Here is an 18,434-nt window from a genome sequence, read left to right on the forward strand (position 1 = left end):
TATCATCAGATGCTTTACACTTACATGGACATAAATCTGAAATATGATGAGATTTATTTGCTGGTTCTGCCAGTGAGATTATGTACTGTGATTTCACCGTGTTTGCTGGATACCTGCTTGTCTGCGCACAGAGCACAGTAATTTAAACAACTGAATGTGAAAATTTTAAGTGGGGACGTATTTATTACTGTGATCTGTGAGCCAGACAAGCAGATGTTCAGAAAAAAAAAAAACGGTTACATCTCACTATATAAACTCTTGTGTATACTGCGGAGCTTTACGCTGTTCTCCAGGCTGTCCACTACATCCGCCGCCATCGGCGGATACAGTACGTTATCTGCTCAGATTCTCTCAGCTCTCTCCTCAGTCTCCAAGCTCTTTACCCTGTGCACCCTCTGGTCCACCGGATTCAGGACTGTCTGCGCTTGCTCCATCTGGGGGGCGTCTCGGTGGCGTTCCTCTGGCTCCCGGGACACGCTGGTATCTGTGGGAATGAGGCGGCCGATATAGCGGCCAAGGCTGCAGTCTCTCTTCCTCGGCCAGCTATTCAATCGCTTCCCTTCACCGATCTACGGAGCGGTTTATGTCGCAAAGTTGCTCATTTATGGCATGCGCATTGGTTAACACTTCCCAATAATAAATTGCGGGAAGTGAAAGCTCTTCCTTGCGCTTGGACTTCTTCCTCCCGAACGCGTCGTCGGGAGGAGGTAATTTTAACTAGACTCCGGATAGGGCACTGTCTTTTTAGCCATCGACATCTTTTAAGCGGCGATCCTCCCCCACTCTGTCCCCACTGCTCTCAGCTGTGGACGGTAAGACACCTTTTAATTGAATGCCCCTATTTTAATCCGTTACGCGCCCGTCTACAGCTATCGCCTGATCTATCGTCGATTTTAGCAGATGACACGCGCTCAGCCGACCGCGTTCTCCAGTTTATTAGTGCTAGTGAAATGACGTCAGTCATTTGAAGCTTTTTTTGGGAACAACCAACCCCTTTCTGTAGTGGATTTTTAAGCCTTCCCTCTACTTTTAGTTTCTCCAATTTTATGACTTTGTTCCCATTGCTGCTGATTTTCAGTTTCGTTTTTTTTTTTACTATTTCCTAAGTCACAGGCTGGGCGCTAATGACCATAGCAGTTTTGCGCCCTAAAACCAAACCAAACCAAAACTATATAAACTCACTGATATACCCAACAAATAAACATCACACTTCAACTTTATGTATATTTAACTGTAAAGAAACTGATGATGGCAGCATGCTGCCAAAACCCGTCGTTCTAATAAATATTAGTAAAAAGTCACCTGAACGGGAAAAATGTTCCACTAAAAAAAGAAAAACCCAACTCCTTCCCCCCTCTCCGTACCACTAAAAAAAGAAAAACCCAACTCCTTCCCCCCTCTCCGTATCCCCCCACCCGCGCTCCCTCCCTTCCCAAACTGACGATAGTTAGACGCCTCTGGAGGACGTGCCCTATCACTAAATCTCTTTTTGCTTTCTACTTTTATCATAACACAATTCTCTTCTTCTCGTTTTTCTCCTCGATTCGATTGAACCTTTTCATTGGCTACCCAATACACACACGTAATCTTCAACATTTCACATCAGTGCATGGCTACGCTCAAGACAGATAACTCAAGGAAAATCTCCCTAAGTTTTAAATTTATATTCTCTATGAACAAATTCTTCTTTATATAACATATCTTGCTATTGCCAAAACTACATTTTATACCGTCTCTGCTTTGCCCGTTGTCAATTATTTTGCTGGCCAAACAGTAAAAATCTTCTGCTGTTGGAGTGTCTCATTACGTAATCTACTTTTTTCAGCGTTACCTAATTTAATTCAGTTACCCTCCATTACCCATGTTTTATTTCTGATGTTCTCCGTGTTATAACGTCTTTCCAAAACGCTATCCATTCCATTCAAGTTGCCCTACGCTAGTCCATTGCCATCTCCGACACAATTACAATGTTATCGGCAAACTTCTAAGTATTTTTTGCTTCTCTCTTACTTCAAATATCCTTTCCAGATTTTTCCTCGGTTCCTTTCCTCCTTGTTCAATGTACGCATTGAATAACATGTGGAATAGGTCCTATATCCTTGTAAACAGAGATCTACGGATGAATAAAGCTGCTGCTGTTGCTACTACAACAACTGCTACTACTACTACTACTACTACTACTACTACTACTACTACTACCACCCCCCCCCCCCCTCTTGCCTACTCCCTTCTCTACTAAAGCCTCCCTTTCATAACCTTAAACTCTTACAACTGCCGTATGCGTTCAGTACAAATTACAGTTAGCTTTTTGCTCCCTGTATTTTATCCCTATTAGCTTTGGTATTCCATTCAACATTGTCAGAAGCTTTCCCTAAATCTACCAATATCATAAACATAGGATCAGTATTGCCTCGCATGTTCCTCGATTTCTTCAGGACCTAAACTGATCTTGACTTCTGCGAGGTTTTCCATCCTTAAGTAAATATGTATCGTGTCAGTATTGTGCAACCGTGACTGAAACTTCTGTAATAACCACGGCTTTCGAGTTCATAAGCCAGAATTCTTCAAAATTTACGCTCCCAGTTATGTAATAACATATATTTGAAATCACATGTTTCTTTACTCCCATTGGACAGTTGTACATTAGGGAGAGTCTTCTCCCCAATGGACAACTCCATTCTTCCAGTGTATTCTGCTCCAGTGTGTTCAGCGTTTTTGTGACATCCTAGCTTCCAACAAATGTGACTGAGGAACCAAGTATTTCTTCTTTGAATATTATCTCTCTTTCTCTCGCTTCCATTAATGAAATTTCCAGTATCCAAACAAGAGAAAAAAAAAAAAAAAACAGCCGAACGATACTTTTATAAGCGCCGTATGCTATTACAGATTACACTTTCGTACGATTCTTTGGTAATATCTGTATCAAGCATCTGACATCTACATGTCTAGATTTACAGGTTTTGAGCAAAAATACGAAAACACGACAAACGCAAGACGTCACCATGCCTAATACGATATAGGAATCCCGTTGGCTTTCAAAACAGCTTCCAGTCATATTGGAATGGATAAATGATGTATAGCATCCTTCCTTTAAAACAATGGCAAATTCAGGTAACGATGATGGATGTGGATAGCGATCAAGCACCCTTCTTTCCAGAAGAGACCACAAAGGCTCAATCCCAGGAGTATTGAGATACTGCATGATGGTGGCCATCGGAGATGCGACAGTTCCTTCATCCTCGTGCTCACTAAAGCAGTCCTGGATGACGCAAACTGCTTGAAGAGGGGCCCTGTCGTCGTGGAACACAGAATCACCATTGGGGAACAAACGTTCAACCTGGGGTGGACCTGATCAGAAAAAATGGTTACATGATCTTTGGTAGTAATGCGGCTTAGCGGAGTAACCATGGCGTCCATGGAATACCGCGGTGTGACTTCCCAAATATATGACCGACGTAATTTGGGCCAGGTTTTGTGGCTTCGACTACAAATTTTCCTGTTGAGGGCATTAGGCTCACTGAAGAGTGGTTTTGAATTTCAGTGCGCCCTGCTATTCCCTGCTTATGGAGCTCCTTTCCTGTTATTTTGGTGGTAATAATGTTCGCGACTGCGACATTCAGTTCTGCAGTGTCTTTTGGAGCCGTTGCCCCTACGTTTTTTGTCACAGTCTTCTTCAATGGCCACCTCTCACGATCAGTCAACACACGCTTTCGTCTGTGTTGTGGCTTAGTAGATGATTATTTTCCGCTTTCCCTGTAAGCGGTATAAATCTTTGATGTCTTGGTCACACAAATTTTTGCAATTTGCAATTACCGGTTTCGGCTGCTGCCATCTGGGTACTTACTGTGTACTTAAATATATAGATTTTGACGTTGATTTTATGATCTGAAGATGGCAATAGCCGACACTGGTAATTATGAATTGTAGGAAAAAACAGTTGTGTGATCAAGATGGATCTTCACAAACGAAGTGCCATTTACATGATCGCGGACTCATTTACAAGACTTCATGTCTTCAGTCAACCAAACACTTGGGCGCCATTGGTTAAGGAAGCATCCACCATACGAGCACCAGCAATTCACCCACATCTGAATTCACTTAGCTTTTACATAACAGCAACACAGAACACTGTTCTGACAATGACTGACACGTATGAAACGTAATATGGACATTGCAAAGGTGCCATTCGTAGTCACATACAACAGCACTACTTTCAAGCTTTGTTTTGCATCGGCATTTATATTCAAGCAGGCATTTCTCGCCCTGTTTCATATTTTTGTCCGACCCCTGTATGTGATCAACATTACGTTGCACTGGACAGGTAGACCTACCAGCTTGATAGTTATGACAGATTCCAGCTGGTCTCTCAATCGGGAAGGCCAGGATTCAAGTCCCCCATCCAAACAAACGGATTAATGGTTCAAATGGCTCTGAGTACTATGGGACTTCACATCTGTGGTCATCAGTCCCCTAGAACTTAGGGCTACTTAAACCTAACAAACCTAAGGACATCACACACATCCATGCCCGAGGCAGGAATCGAACCTGCGACCGTAGCGGTCACGCAGTTCCAGACTGAAGCGCCTAGAACCGCACGGCCACAACGCCCGGCAAACGGATTAATGTTTTCGGTATTTTTTTTATACTGCTCAAGGTAAATGTTGAGATGGGGTAAGTGAAAAGTACATGGCTGATTTCCTTCTCAATCGTTCCTCAATCAGAACTTGTTGCTCAGTGGCTTGTGACCTTGTCGTGGACGTGACATTAAACCCTCATCTTGCTGGTTCCGGTGACTTAGCTCCAGTATTGGCGTCTGTTTACAGGCATTAATTATCTTTGTTTCGTAATAATTATCCAACATTGACACTTACCTGTTAACGAATGAATCATCCACTAACTGACTCAGAGACCAACAAGCTTTATCTACTAGGCCTTTCGTATATTTCGTGGACAGTAATGGCCCTGTCATACTACTTCGAAGCACACGAGATGTTGCTTCACTTTTAACGATGGATAAGTTCCCAGTCTAGTTTGTATACCTGTTCCAATCTCCTGTGAGCAAAATGATATTTATTAAGTAACTATATATAACTGTATTGAAAGATTTTTGGAAGTTGGGAAACATGAAACCAACCTGAAATCCATCATTCACCGCCATTCTATTAACCAAACAGAGGCTGCGTGCTCACACATGGTTGGTTCTTTGGGGATTCTTCGTTGATGCTTACAGAGTTATTTTTTGGGCCTAAAACATCAGCATGCTCCGCATGTGAATCAGTTGATAGAATGAAAAGCACAGAGCGTCTGCGGTGTCTCGCCCCCTCTTTTCGTGAAGTTAAATACAGGGTGAGTCACGAGGTTTTTCCCCAGTTGCTACAGGTTGTTCCTTAGGTTATTTGAAACAAAAAATGTAAATACGGTAATGTTATCAGATCCATAATTAAGGAGCCACAACAGAGTTCCGAAACATGCCACGGTGTACAGAGCGCTACACTTGTGTTCACAGGACACACGATCAGTCTTAGGTAGACAAGTGCAGCGAGTGGTACGTTTGCATACTGCAGGCACTATTTACTGTTATTGTCTCCTGTGTACAGTACACTTTGCTATGCCGTACAAGTTTTCATCGCAGGAGTATGGAGAGATGGTGTACATTTTGGGCTTTTGTGATGGTAATGAGAAAGCTGCTGTTGCCGAATATCACCGGCGGTATTCAAATCGTAGGATTCCGAGTGACAAAACGTTTAGTGGAACATATCAAACTTTGCTAGACACTGGTACTCTTCCCAGTATTCGTATTCACTCCGAAAGACTTCGTGACGTTCAAGATGAGGAAAACATTCTTAATTCAATAGAGCGCAGTCCTCAACCGAGTACAAGACGCCTAGCTACCAGACTGAACGTTTCACAATCTAAGGTATGTAGAATACTTCATGAGAGTGGACTGCATCCTTTTCATGTGAAGAAAGTTCACCATTTAGAACCACATGATTGTGCCAACCGTTTGCACTTCTGTAATTGGTTAAATGGAAATCGGCAGCTCTGTCGCTTCATAATGTTCAGTGATGAGGCAACCTTTACAAGAGATGGTATCAACAACATGTATGACATGCATGTCTTGGTAGACGAAAATCCCCATGCCACGGTAGTATCTCAATTTCAACGCAAATTCAGTGTCAGTGTCTGGTGCGGTTTTATGTGTGGCCAGTTACTGGGGCCGTTTATTCTCCCGGGAAATTTAGGTGGTCAGATGTACGGTAACTTTTTACGAGAAGATATACCGCAGCCTCTTGAAGACGTTCCTTTGGAAACAAGACGCCACATGTACCTCCAACATGACGGGGCACCTGCACACTTCCACCACATGGTAACAGCTTATCTTAATCAGCAATTCCCACATCGATGGAAAGGTCGCGGGGGCCCTATCAACTGGCCTGGCAGATCCCCAGATTTAACAGCCCTAGATTACTGCATCTGAGAGTGGATGAAAGACATCGTGTACGAAGTTAAGGTGAAAACACGAGAAGAATTAATACATCGCATTTTCGATGCCGCAACGTTAATAAGGAACGAGCATGTGAAATTACGAAATGCTAATCGCGCGGTTCACTCCCGTGCGAATCTTTCCCTTCAAATGCAGGGAGTAAATTTTGAACACTTGCTTTAAATCCACTCTGAATGCAAGAGACTGCTACAAAATGGTTTAAATTAATTATTATGTGCATTTTCGATAGTGAAATCCTACAATAAAAGCTTTTCTCGGCCATTTGCCTGAGGTTTTCAATTACCGTAGCTCCTTAATTGTGGATCTGATCCCATTACTTTATTTAATTTTTTTTCCAAACAACCTAAGAATACCCTCCAGAAACCGAGGGAAAACCTCATGACTCACCCTGTATATCTTTCAGTGTAAAAACGGTTCTTGACAATACATTCTCACAACTGGCAACCTTTTTATTTCTTTTATTTAGCGTTGGGGAGCATTATTTTACTTCTTGTTCGTGAGATCATCATTGTCTGCTGCTGTGGGAAGGAATTTCCATGAGAAATCATATTTGTGTGACAATTTAACTCTGCATCCTGTGTAATTGAAGAAACACAAAGTTATTTCTCGTAGTTTCTTGACACACATCAGTTTCTTTGTCCTCCCAAATATATTTAATTGCTCCTCAATTTCATGTTTCTTCTGATTTTGAAATTTTTTTTCACATGTGCGAATCTTTTCTGATATTGTTCCACATACTGTATCATGATAATCTCTTTATTGTTTGCATTTGAAGTCTACAGATGTTCAGGATTCATGCCTTACATCCACTGAAAAGTAATTAAATGTCTGTAGTGAAGATTTGCCAGTTCCAAAAATTTGGAATTAATTTGACCAGGTTAAATGAAACTTGATGGTACTTAGATGTGTGTCACTGAAATTACCAGACTAGCAAGTAGATCTAGTGTGAAACAATCTTTGCTACATGTCATACATTGACTAGTTTATTGTTGTTGTAGTATAGCTTGTGAACATACACATGTTCATTGTAATATGTTACAAGAACTCTTGTATCCATTTGTTAAATAGATATGAATTAGATATTTTTAAATATGACGATTATTTAAAATAATCTTATGATTAAGTCCTGTAATTCAGTTACCATTTTGTATTGATTTGTATGTTTTTCCCCTGTCAAAATGTAGCTTACAGTTATTTGCATGTGCCTATATGAAAGGGCGGGACTTTATCCAAAATCAAAATATTAAACAGATGATGGATTCTGCACTTCCCTTTAATGAGTACAAAAACTCTCCAGTTCATATTTTTGTCACTTGGCATGTGTTAGGGATCTAAAACATCACGTTTTGCAATCATATGTCTTCATATTTGATAGTCTTAATTAGCTACTAGCGTAGACAATAAACAGATTTCAGCCTGTGTGGATCCTATTTTCTTTCTTGAGCTCAACAACACTGTGAAACATAACTGAATACTGAGTCCAAATAAATAAATGTGAATCTTGTTTTGTCTCAGTCTCTCAAGGATGGTTTTAAGAGAGATGAAATAAACTTGGAAAGACCAGAAGAAAGTAGGAGGCAGACTCAATTTTAAGCAGCTGTCACAAGACATGTCCTAAGGCAAATAACACTTGTGGTGGTTCAGGTGTTTTTTACTGAGTATATTGTACCTTGCCTGTCTCATCAATCTGGAGTGTGGTGTTTAGATATTGAGTGGTGCATTCACAGGCCAGTTAAAACTTCCATGTCTCCTGACTCAATGTTTTTCTGACTGTTGCTTCTTTTGTATTTTTTCAGATTTCAAGACAGTCAATTGATGCTTGCAAGGACTACTTCAGAGATGATTTAGTGAAGACAGACTGGCAGCTCATGGTTGAGCTGAAGAAACTTTTCCAGATTCTGTAGTAGTGGGTAGGTATTATTAAGACTGAGAGAAAAATCTGTATCATGCACGCCATTTATTATATTGCTTTACCAGTTTTGTATAAAACTTTGCATAAAAAGTAGATATTTGCTACAATTTCCCCATTGTATAGTAGCATTTTTATGTGCTGTCATAAACAAATACCCTGTTTTAAATAAAGAGTTTTAAGAATCTATTATATATACATCGTAGTAAACATACATTATATGCTCATCCAGAAATGGATTTAGCCAATGTTGATTCAGAAAAAAAACAAAAAAAGTACCCCACTAAATTTATAGTTTATTCCAATTTCCTAATTTCAGTTAATTACACCTTTATTGATACTATAAATATGCTGTTGTTTCTCCTGCAGCATCCTGATGCAGTCTTCCAGAGATTTTCTTCTACATGCTAGGTCTTAACACACAGTGTGTGACCAATGTTTGCATCTGATAATGTAGCCTTGCCAGTTTAGTGTGGCATAATTGTTCAGTGATCCATGATATATTATGGTCTGAGCAGTGAAAATCTTGCATTATGAGTTCAGATCTGCCTGATGTGGGAGCAAGATGGGAAAAATCTCATGTTTTTAGTTCTTGGTTGAGGCTGCAGAGCAACTTTTCTATTTATATAAAATGTTTTGATGTTTTGTATGTGTGAATATAGGTATAGTATATCTGAAGAATATATATTGAAGTATATATAAAATCTGCAAACTATTTAAGCAAATTATGTACATTTTTTGCAACTGAAAAGAGCCTAGTTTATACTTATATACAAATCTTTGTTGAGGGTGTGAGCAATGATAGTATTACTGTTAAAACTAACTAGTGGATGCAGGTAAACAATTTTAGGTGATCTCTCTTAGGAGTGTTCACCAGATTAATCTCCCAACGACTTTCTTTTGCAGGGAGCTATCTCTATGATCTTCCTAATCATAATTATTGTCCAAATTGACACTCTTATTGAAAAGAAACAAAGTACTTTGTGGTATTTTTATTTTATAATCCTGTAATTCAGGGAAATTGCTGTGATTTGAAGTCTGCAAATGATTTGAAGTCTGCAAATGGATATTATGCTTTTTTATCTTCTGTAAATACTCATTCTCTTTGAAACAGATTATAGTTGCACAGTAATCTTAAGTTATCTTGTTTTGGCTCTTTCATATAGTATCTCAATTTTTTTAAAAAATTGAGTTCCAAACTCTTCGTGGTTCTGCTGCATTGTGTTGCTTCGTCCTATTGTTAATCTTATACAAATTCAGTACAATATGAAATAATCATATTTTTCTATTCAGTACTATAAATTTTGTTTTATCACCGTTGCAAAATTTTATAACTAGTATAAGTATGTACTGGCACAGATGTTAGTTTTTGTGTTTAGAAGAGAAAGAATTCAGTCAAGAACATGAAACTAAATAAAGAATTGTACTAATTTTGATTCAGTATTTCAGCTGTAGCCACATATTACGATGAGACCAGAAAAGCAAGTTGATTTTTTTAAAAGTTAAGATATATTTCATACTAGATTTAACCATGCTTGAAGGGATGCATGATTCCCATACCATCCTCATCTGTTTCACATATTGATCGTCTTGTAATATCAGATGAGAGTGAGATGTGAACTATCAATTTGTTTATGTTTTCTCACTCTAGGGAAATAGTTTGTTTTCCTGTTTATAGAAAATGGCAAATCTGTAGTATTGCAGAAATTGCAGCAGATCCATGACTGTGGAGACACCTATTGTCATCTTTATGTGTATGAATTCTTATGCACTAAAAGATCAAATTATCCATTGCCCCAGAATTACATTATTTTTGAAAGATGTGAATGTTTTAAAAAAATTTTAATACACAAAAGTCTTGTTTTAATGCAGCTTGTGGTAATCATGTACTTAATTTATGAAGAATTAGTTTTTTCTGTCATTTAACTGATATTTTTGTCTGTGATGGAATATGTGTGTTTGGGTGAGATCGTAATTTGCCATTACATAGCACTGTAACATTTGCAGAAATGCTGCTCATTCTGGTGTCACTGGTTAACAATAACAGCTGTAATAATTGTTTGAAATAAATGAAAATTGAACTACATGAAAGAGGCCTCCATTTTTGTATCTAAATGGCATTCTAACACTCTGTCTCTTAACAGTCACTGTCATAAGAAAGATGTGCCACACTTATCAAGACAAGCGGAAATTCTCTCTATGGATTAACACAATCTCTCATCAATGTTGTTATAAACCAGTTGATGCAAAATACATTCTGTCTAATCATCAGAAGAGCAGAATTTTACTATTTGTCAACTGCATAAAGTTGAAAACTTATTTCCGCAATGTTTTAAATAAACTCCTTTTTTATGGCTATATGATTATTTCAGATGTTCTCATAACTTTAGTGTAACAGTGTCAAGACAACACAAATAAACAAAACCAATTAAATTGCACAACATTCTGCATTGCGTAGACACCATGTGTTGTTATGTAACCTAATTTTTCTTTTGGGTGTAATGCTTGGAATTTATTTACACTCCATTATGATATCTGTGGATTCCTGAGTTAGAAACATATAGTATTAGTGTATCTTTTGACAAAGAAGTGATAATGATAATATGGTGTTTTTATCAAACAATATTTTAACCCCAACTGTATTTGAGTTGTTTTGTAGCCAGCAGCTGGTTGCTTCCTTACAATATCTAGAACTTGTTGATAAGCATTTCAGGGACCTTCACATTTTCTCACTACTGTGACATACACTTCATCACTAGAATGTCAAAATGAGATGCACATTGATGTATTCAGCATTAGTTTAGGTAAAGTGAGAAAGAAAGTTGAAAAGGTGGGAAAAACTTAAAAAAGTTGTCCCCAATTTATTTAATAGCTTGTTCACTACATTTTCCACATGATTACAGAAAATTTCATTACATTAACTAATTAATAATTAAATGCTTTAATGATAATAATAATAATAATAATAATAATAATAATAATAATAAACAATTTATCAGCATCATTCAGTCTGAACTGTTCTGGCGTGCATGGAGTGATATGGCAAGACTACAGAAATCTCACTTCAAGGTGGCAGGAATAGTTGGTGTTTCTTGTTCACCAGATAATCAGAGTAATAGGGACGTTGGAAGAATACTTACGTGCTGAAATCCAAAGAAATTCGATGGTAAAAAACAGTGGTTTGAGACTTAAGGTGTCATATTCTAAAACTGAGTGCTTGGTTCGTAACACTTAAAGTTGTCCTTGAGATTGAAGGAGAAAGAAGTGCGCTGGAAACTCTATGTATTTTTATGAATTTTTGTAAATCTATTATCTGTGCTTTCAGCAAGTTTTGGTACAAAATACATAACATATTTTGCCAAATAGATGTCAAGTTCAGACACAGAAATGCGTTGTATTACTGATTGCTTTCAGATAAAAGTTTTTCAGTTCTGTGGCAAGCATAATTCCAAACATCTTAATAATAAAACTTTGCAATGTTCTCTTGAAATAAGTATATGATCTCTATTCTTGAAACTTCTGGATCTGTGAAAAAAACAGAATTTTCCGCAAAGTGGCATTATTGTACTTCATCTTCACATTGGTTTTAAGTGAAACCACATGCATTAATTCAGCAGATCAAATTGCACCTTGGTATTTGATTCTTGGTAAGTAGTCTTAAAACTTTTTAATTCTGGAGCAACAAAACTGGACCAAAATCTTGTGAATATTTGGGTATTCCCTTAGAGTTTGTGTCACAAGAAATTGAATTTTATATATGAATTGTGATGGTAACAATATTACCGCCATGAATGGTATAATTTGAATATTTGCAGTAGTGGAACTATCGGACACTGAAAGAATAACCTTGAAAATAGAGTGTTTATAGTTAACATTGGGTCAAGTGGGTATCTTTTTGGGAAAATACCAAGAGTGAAAATATGTCATTTCAGTACTATTTCTAGGATTTCCGATATCAATTTCTGTCAATGAATGATATTCTGAAGAAAATAGTAACTCTTTGCACAATACAATAAATGCTAAATTTCTACCTGGACTTGAAAAGGGCACCAAATTGTTCAATGTGCAACCTGATTCAAGACTTTATTTTCAAGGAGGAAATACACATGACGAGTGATGAAAAGTGATAGCTTACCGTATCTTTGGCTTGCAATTTGTTACAGCGTGTCAGTCTTTCTTGCAGTCCATCTGTTTAATATCAACCAGAGATATAAATCATGTACTGACCCATAATTCATAATTTTTTGTAAGAAACATTGAATTTGCAGAGAACTTTTAGTTTGTAAATTTTTCAAAATTTTAATTACCGTCCAAAATAATATTTTGGAGAACCATATGAACTTTGTGTGAAGGAAACATTTCTCTGCTAAGAAGGAAATAGTGTGTTCAGCTGCGTGGGACAAATTAAAGCAAGATTGAATCACCAATAGTATTACAGCCTTGCATCTATTTATGTAATTTGTAAAATTGTGTTTGACACAGAGAAAGTTTGAAGCTTTTTTTGGATTCAACAACTTCTAGGGTAACACACTGCAACAACAAGCATAGTGGCAGTGTACACAAATACCCCATGACACTCATAATTCTGTCTTATTCTCTGCCTCTTGATTGAGTTTACTATTCTATGCTCCAAGTATTAGAGAACACAACATTCTCATACATATGAAATTTAATGTAATATATGTGGAAATAAATGATGAATTATCAACAGATAACCTCATATTTGGTGACTGCTGACATAGCGTTACATCAGGACAACCACACCAGCCGCATCCCACTTATTTTCAGTTCAAAATTACAGCCTCACCAGAACCGGTTACTAGCAGCAAGATCAGCAGAATCATGATCAGACTCTCACTGTTCTGGCAACATAACCCAGTGTTACAGTTTGCACAATTTAAAAGCCAGTTCACGTTAGCACAGATACCATCAGATGAAATCTAATACACCTGTTGTTGCATCACTGAATCAAGATTTAGCTGTAAAAGTGCAAGACCTCCTTGCTGCATTCCCAAACACTGAGAGATACGCACCTATCAAAAATGCGTTAGTGACACATGTATCCCAATCAGAGGTGAAGCGATTGGAAAAAGTTTCGTGAACAGCGATCACATCCCATCACAGCTTTCTACTGCAACTACAGATGCTGTTGAGTAATCCAGTTACTAATGACCTACTACAGAACAGCTGGTTGTCTCACCTATGTCATCACAGCTTTCTACTGCAACTACAGATGCTGTTGAGTAATCCAGTTACTAATGACCTACTACAGAACAGCTGGTTGTCTCACCTATGTCATCACAGCTTTCTACTGCAACTACAGATGCTGTTGAGTAATCCAGTTACTAATGACCTACTACAGAACAGCTGGTTGTCTCACCTATGTCCCAAAATGCAGATATGTGTCGCTATTTGAAGATGCTAGCACGGACAGCAGATAGAATTATGGAAACCCACCCCTGTGTGTGTGTGTGTGTGTGTGTGTGTGTGTGTGTGTGTGTGTGTGTGTGTGTGTGTGTGTGTGTCACTCTGTTGATAATTATGAAGTGGCATTCAGACACCTGGTATGCTGAATATCTGCTGGTATTATAACAAGACGTTCACTGATGACACCTGGAAGTGTATGCCACCATGCAACTGGAAGCATGGCACAGAGTCCATATCGGCAGCAACTACTTCTGTCAATAGCACACATCGCCTTTTCATCATGGACTGTGACAGTGTATACTGGAGCTGTGATGAGAGCTATCTATTTGCTCCAATAATTTCGAGCTCAGTACTTATGGGCACGTGACACTATTATTCAATCTTGAATTACGTTGCAGATTAAAATGGCATTTCAGAGGGCAGATGCATCACAGCCCATTCTAGGAGCTGGTTTCTTATCTTTCTACGACCTGGTCACCGATCTACAACATCAGTGACCGATAGATTCTACCACTAATGTATACAGCTGAGGAAAAGATATGTTGTGTCACCTCAATAACAGTACGCACAATTTCGGGGAATACTCCATACATGCACTTCTTATGGAAGTTCTCCAAGTCACAAAACAAACCCACACCTTGGCACAATTGGAGCACTCAACAGTACATCATACCTTACTACATCAGGACCATCAGCCTATGAATGTCATAGGTGTGTGACGCCAGAAAAATTAAAAGTTGTGAAGCAGGAATTCTGTGACATGCTGACACAAGGTATCTGTCAAGCCTTCAGTAACAGCTGGGCAGCCTTGTTACATGTGGTGCTGAAGAAAAATAATGGATGATGCCAATGTGGCGGTTACCACCAACTCGGTGCAAGGGCCACCACTGATAGGTATCCACTTCCACACATAGAAGACTTTGCTTTCAACATACGTGGTAAGAAAATATTCTCTGTTATTGACTTGTTTGAACATACTATCAAATTCCTGTTACACCAGCAGACATGCACAAGACAGCTGTAACAAGGCCCTTCGATCTTTTTGAGTTTGCGAGATTGCCTTTTGAACTGTTTTATTGTAGCACAGACATTTCAGTGCTTTATGGATGTAATGAAAAGAAATTTGGATTTATGATATGTCTACATAGGCGACATTTTAATGTCTGCATCAGAAGCAGGACATTACAACATTTAACGAAGATATTTGATTGTTTGTGTGTGCAAGGCCTAGTTATGAAACCAGCAAAGCATACCTTCGGGGGCTACAGAACTCCAGTTTCTTGGAGCCGGCCGAAGTGGCCGAGCGGTTAAAGGCGCTACAGTCTGGAACCGCACGACCGCTACGGTCGCAGGTTCGAATCCTGCCTCGGGCATGGATGTGTGTGATGTCCTTAGGTTAGTTAGGTTTAAGTAGTTCTAAGTTCTAGGGGACTTATGACCACAGCAGTTGAGTCCCATAGTGCTCAGAGCCATTTTTTTTCCAGTTTCTTGGATATACAGTCAATGTTTGTGGCATCCGATGTCCTAAAGATAAGCTGGAAGCCATTGTCAAGTGTTCCCATCCCATTACGGTTAGGGAGCAATGTCATTTTATCAGCAGCATTAATTTTTATAATCAATTCATACACAATCCTGCACTAATAACAGCCTCACTGAATCAGCTTCTGAAGGGTGCACTGAAGTCGAATAACATGATGCAGTGGACATGTGAAAGAGATGCAGCTTTCCAAGCTGTAAAAATAGCAGTAGCAGAGGGTACAGTTAGCTCTCCCAATATCGCAGACTCCACGTGCACTCAGGGTAGATGCATCAGCTACTGCAATTGGCATTGTACTTCTGCAACAAGTTGAATGTAGTTGGCAGCTACTCGTGTTCTTTAGTCACAAGCTGTCACCATCACAGCAATGCTGAGCAACTTACGATCAAGAACTATACGCTGCAAATGCTGCAATTAGGAAGTTCTGACACTTATTAAGTGTTCAACACTGTACCACATGCATAGGCCATAAACTACTGACGTATGCTTTCAGTATGTAACCAGAGAAAGCATCTCTCATAGTCTGTGTGCTAGGAAAGTTGAATGTACCAGCAAACGCTCTCCCAAACGTTGAAGCTATAACCTGTGCAATTGATTACTAGGTCCTCACCCAATCTGAGCAGCACGATGGTGAACTACGCACATTACTGGCTCACCCAGCAGGATTATAGTTAAAATGCATGGCTGTACAGCAACAAATGCAGTGATGTGTCTGGAGCAAAAGTATGTCTGTTCATACCTCACCAACTTTGGTCACAAGCAGTTGTGGCAGTGCACAGGTTAGCTTATCACAGGGTTTGAGGAATGGTGAAATTAGTCAGAGTTTCGTCTGGCCAGGAATGGATGCTGACTGTAAAACATTTGCCAAATACTCCATGGTTTGCCAGGAAAATAAGATCACTGAGCATTTTAATGCACCATTAGGCACATTCTTATCACCAAGTTAGCACTTTGAACATGTGCACATAGACGTGATTTGCAACCAACGGGCGCTGTGATGAAAAAGGGACACTGAGTACAGTTCCACAACCCTCTGATGGTACAGGAAAAAAAAAAAAAAAACACTCCTGATAACTACTGATCCTCGGTGTTTGTAATGTTGGAAAAGTCATCCATCAACTAGGATAATGCATTATCATTGGATATGATATTGTCCACATGTGTGATGTATTTACAGTTTGGTGCATCCTTTTTCAAAAGTCAGTTTTAGAAGCAGTGTTGGATGATGAATAGACATGCCCTTTAATAGGAAATGGTACCATACCAACAGTTCACAGCCAGTGACCTGTATCCAACCCACTTCTGTGATACAGAAAATGATATCAAATTATTTATAATTACCTGATTGTGAGATCCCAATTGTTGTGGGTTGCTAAATGTCCATTTATTTGTAATGTTCTGTCTGTAGTAAGCCCTGATGTTTACAATCTGAAAATTCACGCTATGATGATTGCAGCATTCACAGTTGGCATTTATTTCTACTTTCAGAGTTTGCTGCTGTACCAGTATGTGAATGAAGACTTCACTGAAATTAAATCAGTCTCTAATACAAATCTGTACATTTTAAGAACAAAATTCTGTTTGTTGTTCCTTCTACATGTTGCAGTATTTGCTGATGAGAGTTTGTTTGCCTGCAAGAGAATTAATTGTGGTCAGATGAAAGTTTCAGAGGATGCCAATTTCATTAGTGAAAGAGGTGGAGGAGGAGCATCACTTAACGACTGTAGACCTGAAACCAAATTAATACAGTAAATTAAAACTGTCAAGCTTTATTGAGTTGATTTACTCCTCTGAATATAGTATATTCATGAATAGTGTTTTTTTTATTGCTTAGGTTGTAGGTTGTAGGTTGTGTGCCATACCAGTAAATCCCCAGTTCTTTTAAAGAATTGAACTCCTGCATACAAAACAGCTTCAGATGCTGATTAATTTACAAATGATTTAATTTGTTAAACTTTTCACGTTAAGCATGTAAGTGAGAAAAGTTTAGCAAAGTATCTATAGATACTGTCTGCAAAATGTGTTGTGAATAGAGTCAGTAGTAAAGATGCTGAAAACAAGATGATGATATTTAAAACATTTATACAGAATGTGGACCAATATTACAACATAGTAATTGACATGCTGCCCAGCAAGGCAATAGGTTTATTACTACCATATCATTGTACACAAGAAAAATGAAGTTTGAAAAATTAAAACATCATGCTGATGCTCATTTTACTGCATCAGCAATGAAAATGTAAGTGATAACAGGGTGAGGGGCTATCAGTGAGAAAATGTTTTGTTTCGTAAAAGTTTGAAATTCTGTGTAATGTTTGTTGAAAGTTACTGAGTGGTCTCATTCTCAAGAACTGAATGCTTACAGCCCAGATATTTGAATACACAGTTTCTAACTAATAATTCTCTTAGAGTGTAAAATTTTTAATATAAGATTATACCTATTAACAAGTAGATAATGACAGCATTTTCAATTTGGTCAATAATTATGCAAAATATTGAAAATCAAAATTTTGTTACCCCTGGAATCCTTTAGATAAAAACCTACAACTGGTACCCGTTTCCATTATACTTGTTTGGTAACATTGATATGATATGTAAAGTTATTAGCAGGGCAAAATGATATGATTAAAATTAAATGTCACTATATTTTAGTTTACTGAATTATTTGAAAGTTATCTCATCATTGTTATTTATTATGGAATAAATTACATTTCAACATTACAAAGTAGGACATATTTATATCAAATATGTAACTTCTTTAAGAACCTTTTTTCCACAAGTAAGGCAAACAAACACCTCATGTTCAAACATGTAATGTTTGTTATGCTGTTATTTCTTCAACAGCCATTTGTAGCTGACTACATTTCTGTTTTTGACCAGTGGGGTAGTGGTTGAATTGATGTTATCTTCCTTACATTCTCCCCTCTTTTTTTTTAATCAACTTTCCTTCCCCTGGTGTGAAGATAGCCTGTGACAGCGTTTCATCTTTCACAGAAAAACAGAATATTTTTGGAAGTAAAGTTGAACAGAGAAAGTGGTACCAACTGCCTCTTGCT

The 18,434-nt window shown here is 38.2% G+C and overlaps 1 protein-coding gene across 2 annotated transcripts in view; it reads left to right on the top strand.

The window, feature by feature from the left end:
* LOC126253437 (eukaryotic translation initiation factor 5B) overlaps positions 1-18,038 on the top strand; it is a 432,003-nt gene extending 413,965 nt beyond the window's left edge. The window contains exons 21-22 of one of the 2 annotated variants that reach the window (XM_049954783.1): positions 8,302-8,415; positions 16,867-18,038. In XM_049954783.1, coding sequence (XP_049810740.1) covers positions 8,302-8,409 — 108 coding nt within the window. In that variant the 3' untranslated portion in view covers positions 8,410-8,415; positions 16,867-18,038. Of the gene's footprint in view, positions 1-8,301; positions 8,416-8,783; positions 10,506-16,866 lie in introns of those variants that run through there. The other variant, XM_049954781.1, reaches the window with a different exon arrangement.
* Positions 18,039-18,434: the final 396 nt, after the last annotated feature.

Source organism: Schistocerca nitens, chromosome 4 (genome assembly GCF_023898315.1).
Source record: "Schistocerca nitens isolate TAMUIC-IGC-003100 chromosome 4, iqSchNite1.1, whole genome shotgun sequence".
NCBI lineage: Eukaryota > Metazoa > Arthropoda > Insecta > Orthoptera > Acrididae > Schistocerca > Schistocerca nitens.